The 27,058-nt window shown below is 35.6% G+C and overlaps 3 protein-coding genes across 3 annotated transcripts in view; 2 read left to right on the top strand and 1 right to left on the bottom strand.

Moving 5' to 3' along the window:
* Positions 1-27,058, top strand: part of LOC125824334 (uncharacterized) — a 185,237-nt gene that overhangs the window by 110,648 nt on the left and 47,531 nt on the right. The gene's annotated exons all lie outside the window — the stretch shown is intronic.
* On the bottom strand, positions 1,081-19,208 carry LOC125824350 (probable UDP-N-acetylglucosamine--peptide N-acetylglucosaminyltransferase SPINDLY). Its single transcript, XM_049503718.1, has 18 exons — positions 19,021-19,208; positions 17,703-18,141; positions 12,237-12,398; positions 11,966-12,141; positions 11,774-11,849; positions 10,674-10,802; positions 9,932-10,051; positions 9,778-9,846; positions 9,613-9,694; positions 8,966-9,060; positions 8,475-8,539; positions 4,585-4,783; positions 4,248-4,442; positions 3,240-3,334; positions 3,014-3,149; positions 2,652-2,869; positions 2,072-2,199; positions 1,081-1,914 (listed from the first exon to the last, which is right to left on the bottom strand). The coding sequence occupies exons 2-18, from the start codon at positions 18,111-18,113 to the stop codon at positions 1,475-1,477; spliced, it is 2,796 nt and encodes a 931-aa protein (XP_049359675.1). The 5' UTR covers positions 18,114-18,141; positions 19,021-19,208; the 3' UTR covers positions 1,081-1,474.
* LOC125824340 (vacuolar protein sorting-associated protein 55 homolog) lies at positions 22,430-25,037 on the top strand. The gene is made up of 5 exons (XM_049503707.1): positions 22,430-22,454; positions 22,530-22,581; positions 22,918-22,957; positions 23,068-23,152; positions 24,652-25,037. The coding sequence occupies exons 2-5, from the start codon at positions 22,549-22,551 to the stop codon at positions 24,833-24,835; spliced, it is 342 nt and encodes a 113-aa protein (XP_049359664.1). The 5' UTR covers positions 22,430-22,454; positions 22,530-22,548; the 3' UTR covers positions 24,836-25,037.

Genomic DNA, 27,058 nt, shown 5'->3' with positions numbered 1-27,058 from the left:
TATGCACTTTTTGTTTTCATGTGTAATAGCCCATGGATCTGGCGCCTCAAAGCACCAAAAAAAAATTTCTGAAAAAACATTATGAGGACTTCTGAAATGAGTCGGGAAAACGTTACGTACAATCCCACTATGTTTTTCAGGCATAATTTGTATTTACAAGTCAACTTTTAGAAATTACGTGGCTTTCTTGATTTTCCATGTGTATTAGTTCATGGATCTGGCGCTTCAGAACACCCAAAATAATTTTCTAAATAAATTTTATGAGGACCTCCTTAATGAGTTGGGGAAGCGTTATGTACAGTCCCACCATATTTTTTCAGGCATATTTTCGCATTGACAAGCCAACTTTTAGATTATGCGATTTTTTTTCGTCTGTATTAGCTCATTTCTACGGAACCCTTTGTATGGAGTTGGGGGAGCACTACGTACAATATCACCATTTTCTAAGTCATTTTTGAGCATTTAGGGGCCAATTTACAGGATTTAGGCAAACTTTCAATTTGTCGTATGTTAGCCCATCAATATTTTGGTCATATGGCTTTTGAACGATTTCTTTGCGAAACCTTTGCAGAATCCTTCGTTAAATTTTTCAAAATATGTGTGACCATCTTTATTTGAGCTCGAATTTTGTGAGTCATAAGTTTTCTTTTATTTTAGTGTGTATTAGTACATGAATTTTTGGGATTTTGATTGATCGAATTTTTTTACCCAATATTTCAAGAATCTGCAATACCTAGTGAACGATATCATAGGTTCTATTGGGTCTACGCCATTCTTTATAAGCCTTTAAAGGTGAGGAAATAAGAATTCAAATTTTCTTAAGTTTCACATGTATTAGACCTTTCGTAATGACCTAGTGAACAATATTCATAGCTTCTATAGGATTCACACCACTTTTTTTAAGCAATTAGAGGTCACGAAAAAAGAATTCAAAATATTTTTAATTTTTCATGTGTAATAATCCATAAATTTTTGAGAATATAAATGACTAATTAGTACATGTCAATTTTCTTAAATTTGATCAATGTCATGTTTCCCTTTGGAACATAACATTCTTAAAAGCTGAACAGAAAAAACTTTAGACAAAAATCATTCATTCCATTAGAAATATGATCCAAATCTACAAATTCCAACTTGTAACTCAAGCATAGAGAGAGATAACTAGTACAACCCACATCCTAATACACTATAATTCTAATTTTTTTTTGGAACAAATAATAATTTCACTAGCCCTTCCAACATTCTTCCCCGCAAAAAGAATTATGCCTGCACACTCCGCAACAGAGACGACTGCAGACATTAACCATGTCAGCCGTTCATTTTAGTGCATAACCGCCCCGTAAATTATATGATACAAGAGGCTTGGTCTCATTTCAGACATGCTATTGAAGACTTGTGTCCTTGAATCTTGGCTTCTATTACCAATCATTCCCCACTGCTTAACGGACAGACTCACAGAGCAAACAACTAACTCTCAACTCAGGTTACCATGATTACCATTTTGATTTGACTGCACCCCATTTTCTTCACTAGTGGAAGAGTTAAGTACCAAGGCTGGTATCGTAGTGAATCCATTCTCTTTAATTGACCCGCCTGTAGGAGCAGAAGTGATGGTTCTTTCCAATGAATTAACAGGTGACTCTTCTGGAACCACCGACTCAATTTTTGTCTGCTGCTGCTGTAATAATTCCATACGCCTCAGAGATGGCACATCACCATCACAGTACCTGCGCCACATACTCCTATATATTGACTCGATGTTTCGGGTGAACTTGGCCCCGTCACAAAGTGGTGATTTTGACATCAGTTCTCGCAGACTCATTCTCAAGTTTGATAGAGATGTAACATCTGAAGCCAGCTGTATAGCTGACTCAACGTACTCATCTTCATTCCTCGCCACAAGGTTTTCTAACCCTAAAATGCAAAATTGCCCACCAATTGTACAATGTGTTAGAACAAACTTATGATTTCCCCCTGAAACTTATTTCTCGGGGTCAATTGGCAAATGCAAGCACAAGAGCTCGTAATATACAGCAAGTTAATAAGAGCAAGATCAAAAAAACATACTTACCGACTGTCTTAAGAAGACTCACACCAACATTGTGAGCGTGTACGGAACCTCCCATAGTGACACAAGGAACTCCCATGTATAGTGATTCACATGTGGTGGTTGTTCCAGCATAAGGAAAAGTATCCAAGCTACAAAAGGAGGTCTATTTAGTTTCTTGATGAACAGGGATCTATCAAATACGAAATGTTTCTGCAGCTTCCATGACAAGCTATGTTGCGACTTGCTGTTGACAGTCTTGCAGCAAATTTGTATGTTTGTATTTGATAATAATGCAAAGAAATAGTTGACTTCAGTGAAGAAAACACTAGTGAACAAAGGGATCATGAACTTTAATTTAGATATAACATATGAGTAAGATGAGAAGAGCATATGTATTGTATTCGTTGGGTATCTTCTAGGAGAAAGAAGAGAGATGGAGATAGTAATAGCATTGTATTCGTTGGGTATCTTCAAAGTGAAGCTTGATACCCCATAAATTTGGAAGTGGAACTGAAAAAGACAGCCTTGTGAACAATTTACAAATGAAATCAAAAGCTTACACAGATTGCTGAATATAAGGCCACATGAGCAAAAGCATTACCTAATGTCCATGAGGGAATATGCTTGCATATGATCATGATTTAGAAGGATTAAGGGCAAAAGATCAACTCTCTGTGGCTCCAATCCCAACTGCTCTAGAATAGAAAGAAATCTCTGCCTCACACTATCGCAACAGAAAGGCTTGCACTTAACAATTAGCCGAGAATGTGGAACTGCAGATAGAATTCTTGCCCAAACTTGTAGAACTTTCGGTGTTATCTGTATTGAAAGCAAGTCAGCATGAATAAAAGGAGAAAGAACCACAGAATGCTATCAATGAATGAATGAATACAATTGAACTTTAAAAAGCAAAAAACAATCCCATCACACGCTTCTCAATGACACTTGTTTCCGGATTAATACCTTGGCAAGATTGTTGAAGCTACCAAATGTAACGAAGCCATTGGATAAAGCAGGTGCTGGACACACTGGCCCAGCTTCAGGAGAGGGTGTATAACAAAGAAAGCTATTTGGCAATCGGACCAACTCTTCCACGTGTCTGCCAATAAAATTTATAGGATTAGCCACAAGATTGTCGTGAGATCCAACTTGGTAAGGTCAACATGAAAAAAACCTTTCTCCCACTTACTTCTGTTTTGCATTAGGAGGGTCAGCCATAGCATCAGTGATTCTATAATCAATAGTGGGCAAACCAGTTGTGTTAGGGTATCCAATCCAAGTCACCTAGCAGGAGAAACATATAGAATCATGAGACAGCGCAATAACAGCTCAAAAATTCTGTCATAGCAAGTAGATTAGTTTAAGACTTCGTTTATAGCAGGGAAGCTTTGATAACTAAAAGCATAAACATGTTTTTCAGACGTTCAATAAGAGTGGTTGAATTAGCATAAAACCAAAATGACAGTAAAATGAAAACTAACTATCCCATTTCGGAAAAGATTTACCTTTGGCTTCAGATGTCTTCATAAACTAATTAGCTTACCAATTTCAAATGAAAATTTTCAATTGACAGGCAATTGCTGGACAGCCGTTTTATAACAATTCGAACCACCCATGCAATTCTCCTAGTAACACCGCTATCCATGTATCTTACAAATATATTGCCATATGACCAAAGAAGATGAAGTACGTATTTTTCCTTCTACTCGATAAGATCCACAATTTGAATCATACGAAATTACAAGGCTAGCATGGACGAAAGTCACTCTAACATAATTCGGAATGCTATCGAGTGCATACACACTCATGACTTTTTATTACATGATGCACACCAATCTCCAAACCTTCTTTAGAAATATGAACTTGGTAATAGCAACACCATGCTACACATATATCTCCATTGATCAAGCTCTTGGAAGCATAAAAGTCAAGAAATGATGAAAGGAGATATTCCCTTGGGATTATTAATAAGCCTAATAAAGGAAAACAGAAGAACCACCAAATTCCAGTTTCTCATTGTATGCGAGCTCAGCTTAATCATTTCCCGTTAAAAGAATATCAAAAAATAAATAAAAATGAAAGACCAGAACATTCCCTTAAAAGCCAGACATATTTCATGTGATGCAGTTGGGCTTCAGTCAGAGCAGTAATATTGAAATCGGAAACAATTAAGTTTAGGACATAAGATAAAGATTACCTGTACAGGCGCAGGTCGGCAAGCCATGGTTCCCAGTTTATTGTTTGCTGTATGGCCTGTAAGTTCAACCATGATATCAACTTTATCTTCTCTGATCATGCTGGATACCTTTTTCTCATCAATCCCGTAGATATCCCTCCAGAGACCACCCTTTTTCATGACTTTGTCCCTAAACCTGTTTGTTTTTGCATCTGCCTGCAGTTCCAAACAAAGAACCATATAAGAGCATGCCTTAGTGATTTTGCCCAAAGAATGTCTTAATGATATAATCCGAACAGCAAACTAAGAGCTGTCTTAAAAAAAAGATAAATGAGCGATTGGGGATTGAAAAGAATACCTTTACAACAGATGAATAAACCACCACCTTGTAGTTTGTGTAATCATGATGGGCAAGTGGTGCTTCGATGAAGTATGAAACAGAGTGAGTAAAATAATCAGGTGAGACATATCCAATCACAAGTGGCCTTTCCGGAACTTTTGAGTTGTCCCATGAAGTGTACTGTGGATATAATTTCATAAAACGCCGACCCCAGTCTCTGCATTATGCAACTTACAGTCAGGATAGGCACTAACAGATCCAGAAACAGAAGCGAAACCAAAAATACAGCCAACTACAGGTACATGTATATTACTAATCATAATGACAAAGGCCACCTGAAGCTTTTTTCCATTATCTTTAATAAGGTCATATATGGGATTTTGGGGAAGTCCTATTAATCCAAGCACCAAGTGACGAAAAGAAAAATATAGGAATAATACAGTGTCATGTTTAGGTACAGGCATATCAAGTAGTAGAAAAACTCAAAGAAAACATTCTTATCCGTAGTCTTCTAAATTTAATGAAAGTTGGAACACGATGGCTCACTTCTTCCAGGAAACTCACTTCCTGACTAATCCAGAAACATGCAAGGCTAAACACTTGCTGGACGAAACTTGTTATCTCATTTCGCTTGAAAGTTATAGCAGGCCACGGGTTAATGCTAACAGCAACAGAGTTAATGAAAAACTTGAGGGCGGGTGAGCTTTATTGTAAGACTTGGAAAATTCAACCTCAAAATGTTGAGATCATTGAGCCTTCTCCAGTTACCGTTTTTTCCTCTATTTCAATCACCTTTTTTCCAGGTAGACAGGAAGATATTTACTAGGTCATCAGTAAGGTTATTTTGCGTCACCATTGAAACAAAAGTTGTCAAACCCCCAGGGATTAGTTCAAGTGGCGAAGGTTGAGGGACTTGTGACTTAGGTCACAGGGTTGGGCCTTGTGCCATTCGAACTAAGCTTGGTATTTAAGTAGATAAGGGTGGGTAGAAGAGAGGCCCCAATAACCTGAGTTTCAAAGGTTGTGATTGGTGCTAAGGGTTTGCTCAGAATAATTTCTTGGTCATGAAAAAAGAGAAAGGTCCCCCAGCTCACTTTTATCTTTTTTTGTTTTTGGTGATAAAGAGGTTTATTAACCAAAATGATGTTATGTACAAAGCTCGAAGGGAAACTGGCTTATGGACAGTCTCATGAGTCCAGCAGACAAAATAACTAAAGAACACTATGCTATGCCAATAACTCCAGGGTAGAAATTAAGAGCATGAATTCTACTAGCTAGCTTGGGCTTTAGGCTTTCTCTCTTGACTGTTTCTTGGACAATCATTCTGGTAACTGACTCAGGGTCCCTTTCTCTGGCATTGGAGAAATCTTGCATTCTTCTCCTGTCATACAAAATACACACAACCAGCAACAACAATCCTGAACATTTCTGCCATAGCCTTCCTTCTATTCACATGAGTGACCATCCATTGCAATCATCCTCCCAACTCAGTGCAGCCCTCTGATAATTCTGCCAGATTAGTAGCCTTTTAGTGCTTAATGGTACACCAAGATACCTAAAAGGCAAGCATCCCTTGTATATTGTGTAACATGTTAAGAATATTCTGCTTAGTGGCAGTGTCAAGTCCTCCAAAATACACAGAACTTTTGTTGACATTGGCTTTGAGGCCAGAGGCTGCAGAAAAGTTCTGGAAGCAAACAAACAGTTTCATCACAGAGATCTAATCCCCTTTGCAGACCAGCAATAAGTTATCACCAAATCCTAGTGGGATAATATTAAGCTTTTCACATTTAGGGTGAATTAAAATCAGGATTTCTCCTCAGAAGCATGGTAAGGTAATGTTGTCTTAGCAGGAAAGGTGAGAGGAGATGACCCTATCTTAATCCCCTCTTAGCAGGAAAGGTTGTGAGCATACCATTAACAACAATTGCATAGAGACAATAGTGACACAAGTCATAAACCCATTTGACAAAACCATCAGGAAAGTTGAGACTGATCAGCCCTTATTCAAGAAAAACCCGCATAATGGACTCAAAGAACTTCAATACAGGATCAGTAACATTGCTGTCTATAACTGGCCTTGATTTTTCAAGGAAACAAGCATTAAATCCATTGTGGCCTGAGGACTTCATTCCATCAATGTCATTTAAAGCTTTAAGAACCTCCTCCGATGTAACAGGGGCAATTAGATGCAGCTTGTAAAGTTGGTAAGGAACTAGTATCAGAACCAAGACATTGCTTATAAAAGTTGAATTCATCTTTTTCAATATTATTTTCACCGTGTATTTGAGTCCCACACTCAGTAGTCAAATTGGAAAAATTCTATTTTGTGCAATCCTGCTTTTCATGTTGGCAAAAGAGTACTCTGAATTTGGGTCCCGCAACTTCAGCCATTGAACTCAGTATTTTTTCCTAATAACACTCTCCTCAGTTGAGGACCACTTTTCAAATTGTGCCCTGACCTCCTTTTCAGTCTCCACGAGCTCCTGGTGTAGGCCATCTGCAAGTTGTGCATCTCCACCGGTCTTTCTATGACAGTTTTGAGTTTCTCTGAGACTCAAACCTTTCTCTGCGAGCTTGTTCCCAGTGAATAGAGTATTCCATCCACCATTAGAGCCAGCCTCAGTTTGCCCTCCTCCATTGGGGTCTGGGTTACAATACCAGATGTCACTGTTCCATTTGTCGACTCAAACCCCAACATTTGGGGACTAGGGTTTAGTGGAGTATCTCCATTGATCACAGTCCCGACCTCATCAATCGCCAATAACTCAATAACCTTCTCCGACCCAGTCACGGTTCCATCTACAACTTGCGAATCTGGTTCTGTAGTTACTGGCTTAACACTCTCTGCACATGCAGTCACACGAACATTCTATAGCTGCATCATAACTCCCTGGCCTCCCGATGGGAGGTAGCCTTACTCCCACTCTTACTTGGGAGTGCCAGCTATGGGTCATTAGGGTCACCCGTGGAAGCTTGCTTATCAGTGTTTCCAATCCAATGGTAGGTGCAGATTGCTTGCCATTCTTCATAAGCTTAAGGTCCGATATGTTTGCATCTTTCTCAATCATCCCTTTGCCATTCCAGCGAAGGGTGCACACTAGAGACCACTAAAGTGCACCAGGAAGGAGAGAAAAACTGCAAGCTATTCCTACCTATATTAGAATCATATCATATTGGCATTTGACCTAGTGGGTGAAATATAAAAGTCCATATAACATAGGACTAGAGTTCTATTGTTAGCACTGGCTTCCCCACTGTATAGATAGGAAAAGGAGTTACTGAGAAACTGAAAAGATGAGATTTATGTGGTTTAACTCTCTCCTATCTAATGGAACTTCTGATTGATCTCATGAAATGGATTAAAAGAGGTTTATATGGGCACAAGCCCTGTAGTTACTTAGTGTCGCAAAGGGGGAAGTTGATACCTGTGATTCTGTGAAGCAGACTACAATAAAGGTTCCCATGTCCATGTTAGGTACCATATCGTACATATCACACATCAACATCAAGATTATACAGCAAACATTATTGACCACATATATATATTTTGTTGATGAGTAAGATTGACCACATATATACTATTCTTTTTAATGCACAATCAAAGGAAACTCATATGTCAGTCATGTCCTTAAAAAGTTAAAATATAGTTGTTATTCGTATTATGCTTTTGGCATTTTCTTTGATAAAAATCTCACAAGGCTATTGTTATTAGTACTATGCCTATTGGCTATCTTCTGTGCAAAGAAGACTTCCTCAAATTCTTCCTTACTCTCTCAGCATGCACACCATTCTTTCTTTATCCTTTTTCCCTACTTGTTAATTTCCCTTTTTTCTCCCATGCTAAGGTAGCACTTGCAGCATCATATATTATACAATAGATCCCACAAGAAAGAAGTAAATAAAACCTGTGAGCCTCATATAACTTGTCATCAGTTCCTTCATTAATGTAGTTCATGGCAAGTAACCGGTTCTGCAGAACACAAAATAAAGATACATGAAAGGAGGTATAGCAAATCCAAAAACTTCTAAACGAAGACGCAAAAATTGCCATCTCATTTTGGTCAAGTAAGAAATTCCCCTCTCATATGCATAGTCAAGAGATTATCAGACATTGACTCACTTTCAAATATATTGCATTCCAACTTCTCATTTTTTGTCTATAAGGACTTGAAATATAACAGTTTATCCTATTTGACAATTATTTTTTATTTTTTATTTTGAGAAAAAAAAAAAAAAAAAGGATAAGTAGCCAAGGCTAAACATCCATCAAAAGTAGCATCTAATGATCGAATTCATCTATTGTTACAAATATTTTGAAGATCAGCATTTATATCAAAAGAAGGGTCTTGCAGAAAAAGTCAGGATACTTCCAAAATCATAAGAGAATAGGCAATACCTGGCCTGCATTTCGGGAATCAGGATCTATCTTGAGGCATTGCTCATATGCTTCAATGGCCAGGGATATATTGCCTGCATCCCTGTAAAGAACTCCTGTACAATTCCCAACAAATAGTTGATTATCCCAATAACCTAAGGAGTAATACTTCTTCAAGGATTTAAAATATACATCTGCAAGGTTAATCACTTTCCACAACTAAATGGATTACTGAGACAAATGTGACAGCATAAACAACCTAAAAGATGGCTCCAACACTTTGGAAGAACTTATCAATAAAATTGGATGGCTTAATGAGAAATTTGTGGATGAAAACATCAGAAGAGTGGAAACAGGTAATTCCATAAAATACAGGGACAATAACCTCGAATCAATCATTTTCTCGAGCGATGCGACGAGAAAGCTTCCTATATGTTTCAAGTAGTTACATTATAAATCTCGGAAATAATGTTCTAGAGAAAGTAGTACCATAACAACCAAAAGTGTAACTGGATAGTTAATTTTCTTCTTTCTCTTTTTTTTCCTGAGGGGCTAGGCAGAGCAACATTATAGAGAAACTGGGATGAGAAAGAAATAGACACGAGATGCATAGAGAAACAAGAACAGACTGTAAGTTTACACACATAAAAGAGAGGTGGAATAAGGACCTAAATTATTATATGCCTCTGCATATGTTGGGTTTGCAATGATAGCTTTCTCAATCATGCTAGCAGCAGCATCCATTTTACCCTGCGAGCAATCAAGAAAGATGTTACTAACGACAGGACATAACAATGCTACACAGACACTAGTAGATATCAATCAATGTTCACCTGAACAGTGTAAACTACTCCGAGATTGTTTAATGACTGAGAGAAGTTTGGTTTGATTGACAAAGCCATCTGTGAAACATGCAATTGCAAATTGAATAAAATATTTATATCCTCAGCCAACCCAAATATAAAAAAACACGTGCAAGATAATTGCCTGATAACATTCAACTGCTTTATCAAGGTTGTCCCTATCCTTGTATATCACTCCCAAATTGTTGCATGCTTCAGCACAATGAGGATTAAAGTGGAAAGCAAGTTCATAGAACACAATAGCCTGCACATGAAAATAAATCATCAACACCTTCACAATGGAAGCAACAAGAATAAGTTTCTCATCCAGGAGAAGAAATGACTAACAAGAGTGGAACGAGGGGAAAAAGAGAGAAGATAATGGAAACGTACTGAAAACTATACATCTATGTACTCCCTCTGTCCCATTTTAGTGGCCTTGTTTGACGGCGCATAGAGTTTAAGAGACTTTTGAAACTAGTGGTCTAAAACAAGCCATAGACATTTGTGACTATAAATCATCTCATTAAAGGGAAAAATAGGGATTATAAAGTTATATGATTTCTAAACACAAGAAGTGGTCATTCGTTTTGGCCTTTGGGATAGACTAAAGAGAAGTGTGCCACATAAATTGGGACAGAGGAAATAGTAGAGAGTGAACCTCAGCCATTGTGGGCTGCAGAAATAAGTGCAATCCCTGAAAAATGTGGCTCTTCAATGTTGATCTAGATACCCCACAAAACTAACCAACAACTTCATAGCTGATAACTCAACAATCCTATTACTGCATTATGCTACACAGCCCTTATGTCAACTGCAAGAGCACATATTATTCTAAAATGTTGTCATATTAGAGTGAAAGTGGAGGGACTTGAGCACAAAATTACCATGTCAAATTTCAGCATTTCACCATAGGCAACACCCAGATTATACATAGCATCAGCATAGTGCCAGTTATAGCAAAGAGCTTTCTTGTAATATGCCACACCTTGGTTGATGTCTCCTTCCAACTTAACCTGAATAGAAAAAACAAGAATTCGTAAACATGACAAGATTTTGGAAGTTCTAGAAGAAGTGACCTGAGAAACCAGAAAAGCTGTAACTTGATTTATTATAATGAAGAAGGAAAAAATCTAATTTGTTAAAACTTAAAACTGCTAATAAAAGATAAGAACAAGCATATGTCTTCATATTTGTTCCCTTGAAAACGTGATCATTGTTAAATTAGGTCTTGGGCCTAAGTCACACCCCAAAAGCTAGTTCAAAGGGAGGAGGATTGTCCAAATCTTATAAGGAGACCACCCATCTCTTTAACCGATGTGGGATTTTCTCATTCTTCAACAATAATGTTTATTAGAACCTCCACCTCAAGGTAACCTCCATTTTTTCCCAATGGATTGGGGCGGGGAGTTGTCAATTGGAAACTTCTTATGCTGCTAAGATAATATTTCAGCCTTCATAGCAAGCAGTATCTGCTAAATGCTCACCACTCAAAATATTTATCCTTCAATGGCTTTTTTGACTTTGAAATAAGCAAGGATTTTTTCTTTGAAACGTAAGGCTGAATTTGGTTGTGGTATCAATTTGAATCAAACACTTGTAGGATTCAAAACAATTGTGTCCAATTTATTGTATGAAAAAAATCTTATCAAAATTTGTATGGATTTCTCATTTAAAATTTGAAGTATGTTCATCTAGAACAAAAATAAAATTAAATACTTAAATTAATAAACTTGAAACATATCTTCTAATGTTCAACAAGAAGCAAAAGATAGATATGTGAACTATAAGGCAGAAAGTGAATGTGAAATGCTTCTAAACATGGTTACCATGCTCTTCACTATGAAATTGCAATATGGACTGTCAGATTAACAGTACAGGAAGCCGATATAGCGATAGTAATAACTGCTAAATTAGTAAAAAGTCTTCACATTGAAGGATTTGAATGCCATTTAATGAAGTTAGGACTATTCACACACTAATTTACCTTTGTGCCTAAATCAGTCAGAGCAATTGCCATGTTATTCTTTGCGATCTCAAAATTTGGGGACACAGCTAAACACCTGAATAAGCATAACGAGAAATAAAAGTAATCAGATGGAGACTGCAAATCATATATAGCCACCTCATATAAAATACAAACTTCAATCAAATAAACTGAATTTAACATTGAAGCAACCTCTCATAACAAGCAATTGCAGACTCCAAATCCCCACGATTTTTGAATATAACACCCATATTACAATAAGCTTCAGCATACATGGGCCGCTCCAGTGCAGCCTTCTCATAGCAATTAAGGGCCATATCATATTGCATCATTTCTGAATATACAACGCCAAGGTTATAGTAAGCAGGCTGCAAATACAACACAACATGTTAAAGTTTGGGCTTCCGTGATAAAGCCATGGTAAGCAAAGTAAAAAAGGTCACTGGAAAGTGGAATTAATCACCGCATAGTGTGAATCAATTTTGATAGCTTCATAATATTTTTGAATTCCCTCCTGAGTGTTGCCAGCAAGCTTCAGGCTGGTTCCAATATCAGTCAATACAATTGCAAGGCATTCTGCTGCTGGTTTATATGAGGGGTCAGCTTTAAGTGCTTTCTCATAGGACTGCATTGATTCAAATTAAAGATAAAGATTAACTGAAATTATAAATGAAGCAAAAGAGAGCTCTGATTAGTGATAAGCTTCTGATTCAAATTCAACATAAAAATTAAGTGAACTATAAATGAAAAGATTAATAGCTTCGAACAGTGGTTATTTCGTCACGAAAAAAACACCAGAATAATTTAAAGCAACTCATGTAAACTTTTGCAGTAAACTAATGAAGCTAGATCATTTGCTTAATCAGAATTCCATCTAATCCTGATCACTTCCTAAATCTTTTAGTTTGAATTAACCTTGTCAAAATGATGCCCCCAGGGCTCAGCTCACTTGGCAAATGTTGAGGGATTTGAGAGGATCCAAACAAATTTCTCGGTATCAAAAAAAATTAACTTGTCAAAACGATCATATAAGAGGTCAATTTACCATCTCTAGAGCAAATTTTGTCCAGCTCTTCCATCAAGGCAGACTTCGAAATCCAGTCACATTAGCACCATAAGAATGAACTCCTTGGTGCATTTCTATTCTTTTCTTTTTGAAATTGCCTTGATGCATATTTCTATCTTCAAGGCCTTTAAGACTCCACTTCACCAAAAACAGAAGTCCATTTCTGTATTCAACTATTTCTACCTAGCTTTTAGCTTGATATTTATCAGCCTAGTTTGTCGGAGATCTGAAATCTTTGAACTAATTAAAATAATATTTCAACTCATTTGCTGCTAAAAAGGTAAGCATTCATCTACTCTCATTGATACCATATTTTTCTCCAAATTTAAATCTCTTCCCACCTGCTTCTAATCATTTCTGCCTTCAAAAAATTTGACAGAGCATTGGCTACTCGGCAAGCATATTACTATAAGTTATTACTAGTTACTTCCAAGCTTCTTACAGGTCTCTTGTGTCAATGAGAAGGATACAATGCAATACAAAATTAAAGTAACTACAAAAAAATTAGACTTTGGGACTGCTTTGGACTGTTTTTCTTGAGCCAAGGGTCTATTGGAATCAGTCTCTTTACCTCTGAGGTAGGGTAAGGTCTATGTACACTCTACCTTCCCTAGACCCCACTTTGTGGGACTAAACTGGATATGTTGTTGTTGTACCAAAGAATTAGACTACGTTCCTTCGTCTTCTCCTCCTTCTCCCGCTCTTCCAACTCTTTCACAGTATTTTGCATTGCCCAAGGGTGCCAAACCACCTAAACATATCCCACAATAATCTCATGGTTAGCCCGCAATGTATAAGAAGATGATCCATGTCTCACCCGACTCCTTACACATGTAGCACCAACTAACACAAATAACCTTCCGCTTTCTAAGATATTCTACTGTCAAAATCACCCCTTTAGTAGCTAGCCATGTGAAAAAAGCACATCTTTTTTGGCACACTTGGAACCCATAATGCATTACTGTATTTTTGCTTTAAAATGGGTCATGCCGGAGACCATAAAAGAGGCACACTTGAACTGGAGCTTGTGGAGAGTTTATAAAGCTATCAAAAGGATTTGGAGGATGATCCCTGCTGCTATCTTCTAATCCATATGGAATGAAAGGGATATGAGGTGTTTTGATGGAATCTCAACTCCAAATCACTCCCTCAAAACAAAGTGATTACTTTATCCTTTTTGCTGGATTAATATGACTATTGTAATTAGCATTAATCAGTTGTTGGATTTGTTAGGTCCCTTGTCTTAGATTGACACTGAAAAGGGATTCATTAGTGCATTTGTTAATACTTTTTCCTTTCCTTCTAACTACGCATCTACTTTATGCTCTTTTGTGGATGATGCACCGTTTATCCAAAAAAAAAAAAAAAGAGAAGATGAGATTATCACACTTGCAGTTTGTTTCCGTCAAACCTATCAAAACAAGGAATCATGAGTTATTAACATCAGAAGCTCCACTATATCCATAACAGATTGAATGTACAACAACATCATGCCAGTGCAGTTCTACAAAGTGGGGTCTGGGTAGTGTAGAGTGTATGCAGATCTTACCTCTACCACTAAGGTGAGGTAGATAGGTTGTTTCGATAGACCCTTGGCTCAAGACAAAAAACAGTCTAGAAAAAGACGTAATGGAAGTGCAAGAGACGAGAACTAGTGTCTACTTATGAAATGGTTATGGAGATACACACAGGAGGAACATGTTTTATGGAAGGATGTGGTCAGTGCAAAGCATGGGATACAGAGTCATTGGTGCACCAGTCTTTCAAAAGCACCTTATGGAGTCGGAGTCTGGAAACACATATGCAAGCTATGGGAGAAATTTTCTCAGCATAAGCACTTCACAGTGGGGAATGGACTTCATATCAGATTTTGGAAAGACAAATGGCTTCGCAACACAGTTCCGATGGATGATTATCCAAGTCTTTTCAACTTAGCTAGGGATCCAGACTCAACAATTTCTCAAAATAGAGATGGAACAACCTGGAGCATTATGTTTAGAAGGAATATGCAGGATTGGGAGTTTAATGACCTGATCAAACTACTACAGACTCTACAGAGTTTCTCTCTCAACACTCAGGCAACAGATCAGTTCAAATGGGGTACTACAGGAGACGGGAATTACACAGTGAGTGCAGCCTACAAGCAGTCAAGAGTATTTAATGCAGTCACTGACCACTGGCCATGGTTAGAATAGGAATAGGTTTATACAATCCTATTAGAATAAGAATATGTTTATACAATTCTATTAGAATAGGAATAGGTTTATACAATCCTATTAGAATAGGAATAGTAATAGAAATAGAAATAGGAATACTAAATAGTATCCTACTTGGTAAAGGATTGTATTCTAGGGTCTCAATGTAATAATGTACACAACAACAATTCAATAATATTCTTTTCCTATATTTCTCACATGGTATCAGAGCCTCTACGAACTTGGTAGAGAATTAAAGAGCTTCCGCTGCCGGCGGGTGGCACCCATAGATGCTGCCCGTCTGGCCAATGATTATGTTAACAAAAGTTGGGTCACCGTGTATCTATCCGGTGACTATTTTCTTATATCTAATTTGTGTAGCACCGTGCTATCATTCCGGTGACTACTTTTTCATATTTAATTTTTGTAGCACCGTGCCATCATTCTGGTGTCTACTTTTTTGTGTAGCACTGTGTCATCATTCCAGTGACTACTTTTTCATATATAATTTGTGTAGCACCGTGACATCCTTCCGGTGACTACCTTTTTTGCATATCTTATTTGTGTAGCACCGTGCATCTTTTCGGACTACTTTTCATATTTAATTTGTGTAGTACCGTGGATTTTTTCGAACTATTTTCTCATATCTGAGTTGCATAGCATCATGTGTCTTTTCAGTGACTCCTCAGATTTGATTTGCATAGTTCCATTCGTCTTTCCGGTGACTCCTCAAATCTGATTTGCGTAGGGTTGTGCCATCATTCCAACCCTACCCGTTTCTTTTTCAGTAGGGTCGTGCCAACATTCTGACCCTACCCATATTATTTCTCTTTTTCAATGGGGTCGTTCCATAAATTCAAACTATCCTATATAATTTATATTTTCTAGTTGGGTTGTGACATCATTCCGACTCTACCCATATAATTTTATTTCTTAGATTGTGACCACTTTTAGCCATCAAATCTAATACTCCGGCATATGAGCATGTTCTGGCTAGTTTTTCGGTGACTTGTCTGATATCAACTCGTCTAGTGATTCCAACATGATCCATATACTTTACACTAGATTTTGAGCACTTACGACCGTTGCATTGTGAAGAAGTCTATATGGAGCAACCACCTAATTTTGTTGCTCAGGGGGAGTTTAGTAGCCTTGTATGTTGATTACGTAAGTCACTCTATGGTCTGAAACAGTCTTTGCAAGTTTGGTTTGGAAAGTTCCAACACTGTAATTTTATCACTCTGTGTTTTATCGGCATTATGCATCAAATTCAGTATTTCATGAGAATACCAAGCACATTGAGATTGATTGTCAATTTTGTGAAGTCGAGTGATCAACTTGCAGATTTCACCAAGCCCCTCATCAGTCCTCGTGTTAATTACATTTGTAACAAGCTAGGTACATGAATTGTATGCACTAGCTTGAGGGGGAGTGTTAGAATAGGAATAGGTTTATACAATCCTATTAGAATAAGAATATGTTTATACAATTCTATTAGAATAGGAATAGGTTTATACAATCCTATTAGAATAGGAATAGTAATAGAAATAGAAATAGGAATACTAAATAGTATCCTACTTGGTAAAGGATTGTATTCTAGGGTCTATAAATAGGGTCTCAATGTAATAATGTACACAACAACAATTCAATAATATTCTTTTCCTATATTTCTCACAAAAATTAATTTGGAAAATCAAGCTACCGCCCAAGATCGTCTGTTTTTGCTGGACTGCACTATATGAAGCATGCCTAACTCAAGACAACCTCTATAAAAGGAAACGCATCATTGTGAATGGATGCTACTTATGTCAGAAGCAGCAGAGAGCAATAGGCACCTTTTTCTGCATTGTACTGTTACAGCAAAATTGTGGAACATGTTTTACTCTCTTTTTGGACTCAGTTGGGTCATGCCACATAGTATCAAAGAAGCTTATGAGAGTTGGTGTTGCTGGAAAGTTGACAGCACCATCAAACAGACTTGGAAGATGATACCTGCAGCAATTTTTTGGAGTATTTGGAGGGAAAGGAACAGAAGATGTTTTGAAGGTCTATCAACTCCTTTACATTCTCTCAAAGCGGAATGCCTTATGTGTCTGTACGGTTGGGTTAATTTGTCCTATGTAGATTCCCTGGATAGTTTTTCAAATTTTGTTGGCTCCTTAGTTTTAGCATAATTGTACTTGAGCCAGCAGACCAACTGTTTTTGCTTCTACTTTTGTAACTAATTTGCATCTTCTTGATGCCTTCAATGGAACATTTACTTCATCAAAAAAAAAAGAGACGAGAGCTAGTAACAAAAATAACATAGTAGTAGAAAAGTATTACAACAAATAATACTATGATCGAACTAAACAAAACAACAGATATCAACAGAAATCGAAGAGCAAGAAACTACAAGCGTAGTTTTATGACTACTGGTAAGGCAACAAGACAATCCATTCCAACCTACTAGTATGGACGCACTCCTGCCTATTAATTTTCTAGCCTTATTCGTGTCCTCCACACCTTCCTATCTAAGGTCATGTTATAAGTAAGACGCAACTGTGTCATGTCCTGTCTAATCACCTCTCCCCAATAACATCTCCAATGTGATCATTATTATTGGATACCACTAAATGTGATCAGATGACTATTGTTAATATCAGTAAAAATAACTCCATGCACATACCTCAGCAGCCTCGACCAGGCGACCCTCATCTTTGTACAAAATTCCACAATGGGTGAGGGCACATGCATTTTGTGGGTCCACTTTGATGGCTTCAGAAAAACTTTCAAAAGCAAGCCTCCCCATATTTTGCATCTGCAGGCAAATACCTTTGCCAATCAGAGACTCAATACTCTCGCTATCCTTCTGCAACACACTCTCATAGATTGCAAGTGCATCAACAAACTTGTTCCTAGAGCGAAGAATATTTGCGTAAGTGATGGCATCCTTGTCTTCAAAAATCTTCTTTACATGACTTATTCTACCAGGAGAACCTTTGGAACCAGAAGAAGATTGGCCTCCCTTCAGAAAACCATTGTTACCAAGTGAGTCACTTTCTTTTCCATTCTCGACATCTTTTTCCGTCCACGCCATCTACCTAAACCTGCAGAACCACTTGAACCTGTCAAATAAAAAGTAGCTTCTTTTAATAAACAACCAAGGAAAAAAGTAACAAGAAAAGGTCGTGTTAGCTGTAACAATCCCCAAGTAAAGTTTAACATCTAGTTCACATTGACTCCTTCACGACACCTCGCCATAAATAAAAGTTACAACAATTTGAGCACAGTTAGGTGTTCATGCTCACTACTGAATGAAGCATCAATTAAGTACACACTCGTGATATTCTAAACAAACATGAGTATCAATTACAAACAGATGAACAAAGCTTAAACTCTTAACTACTCTCTCCTTTTCAATTTGTTTGTCTGAATTTGACTTGGCATGAAGTTTAAGAAACTAAAGAAGATTTTTTAAACTTGTTGTCTTAAACTAAAGATACATAGAATACAAAAAATGTCCTTCAATCTCATGGTCTTAACATGTCATGTGGAAAGTTAGAAAGTTGAATAAAGAATTGCTAAAATGGGTAATCAACATTCTTTTTTTAAACATACTAAAAATGAAAGCAAGACAAACAAATCGAAACTAAGCAAGTAAAAAGAAATTAATTCAACATTCAAATGAATAACAAAGACTCCACCACAGCAAATGTTGCTACTTTTAGTATGACGATCCTACTAGTTTACCCTAACTTTATCAATAAATGAAACAGTACATTACTATCCAACAAACACAATTTACCCAAAAAAAAACTCAACTTTCACCAAAACCCCATATCAGTTAAACCCCTAAAAACTAAAAAGACAGTTTTTTTTTTTTTCACAAAAATCAACTCTAATACTGAAACTAAACATGACCCATTACACAAAAACATAAACTGATCATGATTAACCCAAATAAAACTCAAGAAAAATTAGGGCAAACACTTTGAAACCCTCACCTATTCAATCAATTTCACTGCTGTTATGCTTTCACCATAACTCCCACACATCAATACACAGCTTCTTTGATTTCTGTTTGTTGGGTGGTAGGTTAAGTGGGGTGGGTGGGTGGGGGGTCGGGTAGGGGACAAGTAGGAGGGTCTCTTTCCGACACTGAGGTTTGATGTCTGCCAAAGCACCGGAGCCCCTGGTGTTCGTCCGTTAACTACAATGGCAAACATATACAGAAGGACTCTTCATTAATTACCCTTATTTGTTCACATAATCACGATATTGCCACTGTTTTTGCGCCGCGTGAGTATTCTTTTCATATACTCCCCTTGTAATTTGTATAAATTTGTATAACGCCCATATAGTTTGGTTTAACTTTGTTTTTGACACTACACTTTGTGATATTTGAGCTAATTGTCTTTTTCTAATTTTAGAGTTTTGAACTAATTTTATTTTATATATAAACTTGTTCTTTGGCTAAGTTGTATATAAAAGGCATTTGGTGGATAAGATATTAAAAAGGAAAAGATTAATTGGAGCGGTTAGAAGAAATATTTGTCTTGTATAATTTAATAAAATTTGCTGAATTATTTGTTGAATTTTATGAGAAGTATGTGAGGAATTAATAATTAATTTTTGTTAAACAACAAAAATTAGTCAAATGACATTTATGAAGGTTGATATTTGTTGAGTTTATTTATTTTCTCTTCTTACTTTATTTATCCATTTATATCTGAGGTCTTTTCTTGTTGATGTGAATTGTAATTTAAATTTGGTTAATTCTGACTTTTATTAGGTTGTTTGTCGATCCAATCTAGCATAGTTCTAAGTTGGTGGCTTTTAGTGCTCGTTAAAAATTTGCATACTTTTTAATTTGTTGTACTTGAGTCGAGGGTTTATTGAAAACAATCTTTATACCTTCATGAGGTAGCTAGGGATAAGGTTTGTGTAAACTCTCTACCCTTCTCAGACCCCACTCATAAGATTTCACTTTCCTTATTATTTGTTGTGTTATCTTCACTATCATTTTTTTTCATACACTTTGATTTGTTGCACCTTAAGCCGAGGATCTTTCGAAAATAGTTTTTCTATCTCCACGAGGTAGGGCTACTCTTTACAAATTCTACTTATGAGATTTCACTAGATATGTTGCTGTTGAGAACAATTAGGTATTTATGATGACTATTTAATTAAATATCGATAAAGTATTCTCGTGATATTCCAAACGGACATGTATCTGTCACGAACAAATTAATTTCATTGTCTGATTCAATTTTTGACACTGCAGTTTCTAAAATTTAATAAGACTTTTGTGGTTTTTTTTTTTTTTTTTTTTTATCTTCTTCACACTAGAGCTTGTTAAAAAAATGATAAAAGCTAAAAGTGCTCGTTGTTTATAATTTTTAAAAATAAATTGATCAAAATATATTTAAGGTATTAATTTAAATCTATCCTTATATAAGAATATATACCATTTTTATCATTTTCTTGAGCAATATACATCACACTACTAAAGAAAAACTACATTTGGGGCCTTAGAAGTTTTTTTTTTCCAAACATTAAAGCACAAAACAACAAAATAACAAAATATGGGGGAATCTCCTACATTAATACTATTTACAGGGTTCTTATAGAAAATATATCCAAATTTACAAAAGCCCAAATTTTGAGTGCTTTATTTCAATTGTTTCAGTTTCAAGAATCAGACTTTGGATCAGCAGATCAAAAACAATTTTTTCATCCTATTTTGCCCCTTCAAAATTAACCATAAATGGCGATGACCATTGAAGGTACAATCTTTTTGCTACTATAGTTTCAGTTTTGAATTAGCAATAAACCGTTTTTAACTTTTTTGTTAAATTTTTCTTTTTTTTTAGTTATATTATTTAGTGCTTGTTTTTTTTCTAGTTGTTTTGTATCATAAATTTGAGGTTTAAGGTAGTTGATTTTTAGATTATGGTTGGTGGGGTTCTTTGTTGGATGAATAGAAATGACCTAATTTTACTACAGCTGAAATAATTTTGATTAAACATTAAGCTCCTGTTTGGCCATAGATTTTGAAGTTGAAACTTGAAATATGTGTGTTTAAAGATGTGATTTTTGGAATTTGAAGTTGTATTTGGATGTGCATTTTAGTTGAAAAAGATTGATTTTTTGTTAGTGGAAGTACCAAAAACTGGTTTGAGTTGTTTTTGTGAACTTGAAAATATTTGAAGATCAGATTTTGAAAGTCTGATCAAATTTTATGGCCAAACGCTAGCTTATGCTTATAGTTCAAAAAAGTTCTCATCTTTTGATTTCGCTTTTTGCTGGAAATAGAATTCTTGATTCATCCATGACCCAGTTTTAGTTTTTTGAGTTCTGTAATAATTTTACTACAGCCGAAATACTTCTGATTAACATTTAGGGTTATGGTTCAAACAAGTTTTACATTTTTCATATTTAATCTTAGCTTTTGGCTGGCAATAGAGTTCTTAAAAAATCTTTAATTCTGGGTTCCAGTGGAGCTTATGATATGTCTTATCATTTTCCTTTTCACCCAAGCTTGATTCTTGAGTTAAAAATAATAATGAAAATCGAAGCTTGATTCTTGAGTTCAAATAAAAAATCAGTTTGCACTAGAATTTGAGCAAGTTGCATTGTATTATCAATAAGAATTGAACTGCAGAAAGTTCACATAGATCCAAACACCATTTAAGCGGATGTAGAATGGACTGGCATTCTCATTTTGGCCATCCGATTGCGGATGGTAAGCTGACCTATGGTGCAATTCAACTTTCCAGTGTTGCTTTAGTAGATAAGTTATTGGCTGTGTGTCTAAACACATGGAAGCAATGGAGAACTCGCAAAATGTGTCAGGTTTTATGAGAGCAATACATCTTGGAGATATCATCCAACCTTTGTATTCAATTCACTTTTGAAATTATACTAAGAATTTTTGATAAGGGGATTGTAGTTTAGTATTTCATCCTCTTGTGCGTGGTGACTGCTTCTGCCATATGTAAGTACAACCAGCTGCGGCTGTGGATCGTGGACTATGACTGCCTCTTACTCTGACTTCTAATGAAACTGTGATACTCATTTGTAATTAATCACAAGCCTACTTGTTAATCAATAAAACTCTGATAATTTTCGAACTGATCAGTCTACTGAATTTACTGTTCATGAAGCTACTAGGTAAGGTTGGGTCTATCTGGCTAGACTGGGGTGAATAGAGTGGGGCATTGCTTTATTTACTTGATGTTTCTCTTTGAGTTTTCTATTTACAAAAATGATGGTATCACCAAAACAATTAATTTGATCATATTTCTTATTCCATGTAGCTTGTTAACTTTTAAATTGTCGAATATCATTATGTTCATACAATTACTAACTTGATTTTTTCTGGTTCTCTGCGTCATCTTTATGGTTCATTTGCTGGTTTTCACTTCTTGGATAAAGTGTAAGTGATTCAACTAATAGTTGCCTTTGGTCTGTATTTCTGGTAGACTGTGTTCTGATATAATGTCTTATCCAGGCTTGCGGGGCTTGCCTTCATGTTCTCTTCCAGCATCTTGTTACAGATTCTGGTAGGTCTTATAAATGTTTTCCTCGTAATGAGTGTGTGTGTACCCCTGTATTTCCAAGGGTTGTGCAAGTACAAATGAGTTTAGTGTATTTGCTTGTGTAGAAATAAGTTCAATTAAGGTTCTCTACTTTCTCATTACCCCTTGTATTCCAACAATCTACCCCCACCATGCATTACCATAACATGTGTGTAATATATATGTGTGTTGTAAGTAAACAAGAGGATCATTCTGTTTGCTTTTTGTGCATCTAATCTGTTTTTTTAAAGGAAACAGTGTCTTTGGTCTTTATCCAAAGAGTTAATTGTAATGCTTTTGCTTCAATATTGTTTCTTGTAGGCTTGTGCTTTATACAATAACTGGTGGCCAATGTTATCAGGTTTGTGAAAGAAATGAGATCTACGTAGTTGGCTTATTACTCATTTCTTTCTTAAGCAGAGTAAGACTCTTATCTGTTGGCTAACTAAGAAGATCACTTGGTTTTGGCAGCTCTTATGTATGTTGTGGTTCCCATGCCATGCTTATTCTTTGGCGGTGGATCCACACAATTCCTAATAAGTCGAGATGGCGGGGGGTAAGATACTTTTACGATATGCAGAAGTTTATTGAATCTCCTTCTCTCATGAATTTTCTTGCATACTGCTGTAAAACGTGCTTTCTTTTCTTATGAAAACTGAGGATAAACTCTGTCTTTTGTGATGTTGAATAAACGGGGCACATGTGAAGTATGTTGTCTGATAAAAGATGATCTTGCTGCACCCACTACCATGGATGTGAAAATTGGGGTTCATCCCTTGCTTTTTTAATGATTGAAAACTACATAATACAAACTCTTTATATAGTGTGCTACTGTGATTCAGTTTGGACTTTGGAGTGCTTTGAAACAAAAGTCATATATAACTTATATACCAGAAGTTGAGGTTAGACTTACAAGAATTCAGGAATGTAACTATGTTTTAAAAAGTTGCTTTAAGAAGAATGAAAGGATCGGTTGTGTTTCTTTTATTCATGATGCTCTAATAGCCTGTTTGACAAAGCTTCTAGTAAGCCAAAAGTACTTCTCCCTCCGTCCCATTTTATGTGGCACCCTTTCCTTTTTAGTATGTCCCAAAAAGAATGTCACATTACTATAATTAGAAACAATTTAACTTTAAAATATCCCTTTTACTCTTAATGATTTTCAACCACACAAATGTCTAAGGATTGTTTTAGACCTTAAGTTTCAAAAGTCTTTTTTTTCTTAAACACCATACCAAGTCAAATGGTGCCGCATAAAATGGGACGGAGGAAGTACTATTTTTTTTAGTTAAGCCATCACCAAGGATCATGGGTCCTTGATGTGGGGATTAGGCTTGAGCCCTACCATGTCTATTCATATGCAGAAAGTTACATAATTAGAGGGGCACATGGACCAAGGCCTCTAATACGGAAATTACATCAAGCTCGAAAACCTATAGTCCTACTCAATGCCCTTTTGTTCAAAGATGAGGGCAACTTTAAGTAACCAAAAAATTACATTAATCATTTCTCCTCCTCAGAGAAGGGAATTTTCATTTATGTCTAGTGAATTAAGCCTTTAACCTCTCTAGGAAGATGTCGTGAAGTATAAAAGGTTTCAATTCCACTCGATGAAGCCATTTTAGCAACAAAAAAAAAACTGCCACCTGCCACTAGATGAAGCCGGAAGTACTTATTTAAGAGATTTGGCATTTGAACAAGATTTTAGGAAAAAGGTAAGTGTTTTTGAGTAGTACCAGGAGTTGTTGCTGAAAAACGTAGTGTTTGGAATTTTGGCCAAACACAAATTGTTGCTCTAATATTAACAAAAGTGTTTTTCAAACTGAATTGCTTCTCTCTGAAGTATTTTTTCGAAAATGCACTTCTGACAAAGAACACTTTACAAAATGGCGATTTTGAAAGTTTGGTCAAACAAGATATATGTCGCGAGTATCTATGATTTGATGTTTTACTTTATGAAGACCTTCTCCTTTCTTGTTGCTTTCTCGTCTTTTGTTGTGTACTTCTCACCAAATTGTTCTCATTTTAGGCCTTTTCGTTTTTTCATCTTTGCAGCTGGATGGATGCTGCTAAATTCTTAACAGGGGCATCAGCTGTGGGAAGCATAGCCATCCCCATTATTCTCAGACATGCAGATCTTATCCAGACAGGTGCAATGTTCATCGAATTCGTGTCATTCTTCATATTTGTCTGCACAGTCATGTGTTATCATCGTGCCAGTCTTGATGACGAGTGGTGATATATAAATCGAGGCATTGTGCTTTAAGTTCCTCGACTGTAATTACGTTGCCTGGTTCTAACAAACAAGAAAAAAAAATGCAAACAAAAGGTAGCTGAGAAGGAACCAATGCTAGAAATGAAACTAGAAATTTGATTTACCAATGTGTATAACTTTGTCAAATGTCACGTTTATAATTTCTTGATGTGAGAGTTGTTTTCTCGGTATGGAACAAAGATCATATTTTTAGTTACTATTTGCATAGATAGTTTCTAATAGATCATAAATACTCAATTCTGAGGATGCTTCTTCTTGAACTTGTGCCTTTTTTTTTTTCGATTTTTCACCCGGTGTCTGGAGCATCGACTAAATTCAGCTCGCACATTGCAGTAGCCCCGATTAAATTTGGATCGCGTAGGCTCATTGTGGGGTGATGCTCCTAACAAGATTTTCTTCATATCCAAGGCTCGAACACGAGACCTCTAGTTAAGAGTGAAGCAGTCCCACATTGCACCACAATTCATGTTGCTCTTCGACTTATTTGAATCATAATTGGTGCATTTTCAAAAGCCTATTTTTAGTTGAATTAAAAAAAATTATTGGTTGTTGTTGCATATTAATATGATCTTAGAATTTTAGTTTGAATCATGGACTGTTCCAAGATTACTAAAAATTCCTTTATCTGTTGTATATAAAAGTATACTTTAAGCCTTAGAATTATGGAGTAAAATTAGCAAAAGAAATGAAATAATAATCTATGGTGTATTTTTTTCAACTTTATTTTTATATTTGGTTGGTTAAAATATTTTGAAAAATAAATAAATTTCTGAAAAATAAAGAAAATGATTTCACTTGTGAAAATAAGTTTTATAAATAACATTCCGAGTTTCTAGTGTTTGCAAACTTATTAAACACTAAATAATAAGTAAAGAACTGGAAACACCGCAATCCAAAAAAATAAATTAAATTATAAAGGCTCTATTAACTACAATAGAACGAATCCAGTATAAATGTATAATATCATAAATAAGATCTGAAGAGAATAGAATGCATACGGATCTTTCATGAGCTAAAAATATTATTTCGGGTAAATTCTTGACTGAAAAAATGTAATCAAAGCAAGAGCTTTATTAACTACAGAAAAAGAAAAATTTATAGAAAAATCCATTACAAACCCGATAGCACAAAACCATTAGACACTAAAAAAATAAATTTCCTAGCATCAGATAAATTTTATAGCTAAATAACTTTATAGTTAATCGTCTTATTTAGCGACAAATTATCAATAAAAATTTGTAAGATTTTCAGTATTTCTATTCCTGTCCTTTGGTTTACTTGCAAAAAATATTCTAGTCAAATTGCACAAAATTTTCTAGTCAATATATCAGTTTTGTCTGTTCATAAAATCCCCCAAAAAGAATGCACAAACAATAATCCCTAGAAGAAAAAAAATTTCTTGCATTGAAAAAATATAAGCATGTTTGTGTATACATAGACATAGATAAATCTACTTTTACTATACTATATAGTTAGACAAAAAATTGTTTCCTATATATTGACTTTTCTTGTCATCTTGGTGCGATTACTTTTTTATATTTTAACACATTCTGGTGAAAAAGTTAATTCTATCGATCACTTTCTGCTATATATGTTGTGAAAGATAGTTAACAGGTTGAAATTAATTATGGAGCTCACACACTTGATGTGAATATTATAATTATATATAAAAAAATTTAATCATATATAGTGGTTTTAGAAGTTTTAAAAAGTCTAAACATGACAAATACATGACTAAATAATTGTGTAAATTATATTTGGAATATTATTCAGTCAAGAAAACTTATATTGGGGTCCTATGAATTATGAAAAGACAAAAAAAATCAAAAACCTCAGATATATTATTGGACCCATGCTCTTCCAATTTTTTATGTAAAGATACTGAAAATTTCAACAATTATAAATAGTAGTCATTTTTATATAAATATTGTAGAGTGAATTATGAGAAAGTGAGATTAGTGTTTTGAAAAATAAAAAAGTTTGTTGAAGGAAGATGTTCTTTTTTATGGAGCTTTCGATATGACAATTTATTTAATGTTTGTTTGAATAGACATACGACGTTGTCGTGTTGTTGTATATTTACTTATTGAGGAGATAAGTCGAGAGTATTACTATTGGATCAGTGAAGATTTAGCTGCAGCTGATTAAATCTCTTCAAAGAGACTGCTGAGATATTGATCACGCCTT

This window comes from Solanum verrucosum, unplaced genomic scaffold (genome assembly GCF_900185275.1).
Source record: "Solanum verrucosum unplaced genomic scaffold, falcon-dt-bn FXZP01000125.1, whole genome shotgun sequence".
In the NCBI taxonomy this organism is placed as follows: domain Eukaryota; kingdom Viridiplantae; phylum Streptophyta; class Magnoliopsida; order Solanales; family Solanaceae; genus Solanum; species Solanum verrucosum.
Note: the sequence above shows the minus strand (reverse complement) of the source record. Positions and strands in the feature narration are given on the sequence as shown.

Coding starts and splice junctions, on each gene's coding strand:
- LOC125824350 (XM_049503718.1), bottom strand. CDS start 18,113: ATGGCGTGGACGGAAAAAGATGTCGAGAATGGAAAAGAAAGTGACTCA. Junction 9,695..9,777: donor GAGTAGTTTACACTGTTCAG/GTGAACATTGAT, acceptor GATTGCTCGCAG/GGTAAAATGGATGCTGCTGC. Junction 3,335..4,247: donor GCCGACCTGCGCCTGTACAG/GTAATCTTTATC, acceptor TTCTCCTGCTAG/GTGACTTGGATTGGATACCC.
- LOC125824340 (XM_049503707.1), top strand. CDS start 22,549: ATGTTCTCTTCCAGCATCTTGTTACAGATTCTG. Junction 22,582..22,917: donor GCATCTTGTTACAGATTCTG/GTAGGTCTTATA, acceptor TGTTTCTTGTAG/GCTTGTGCTTTATACAATAA. Junction 23,153..24,651: donor ATAAGTCGAGATGGCGGGGG/GTAAGATACTTT, acceptor TCATCTTTGCAG/CTGGATGGATGCTGCTAAAT.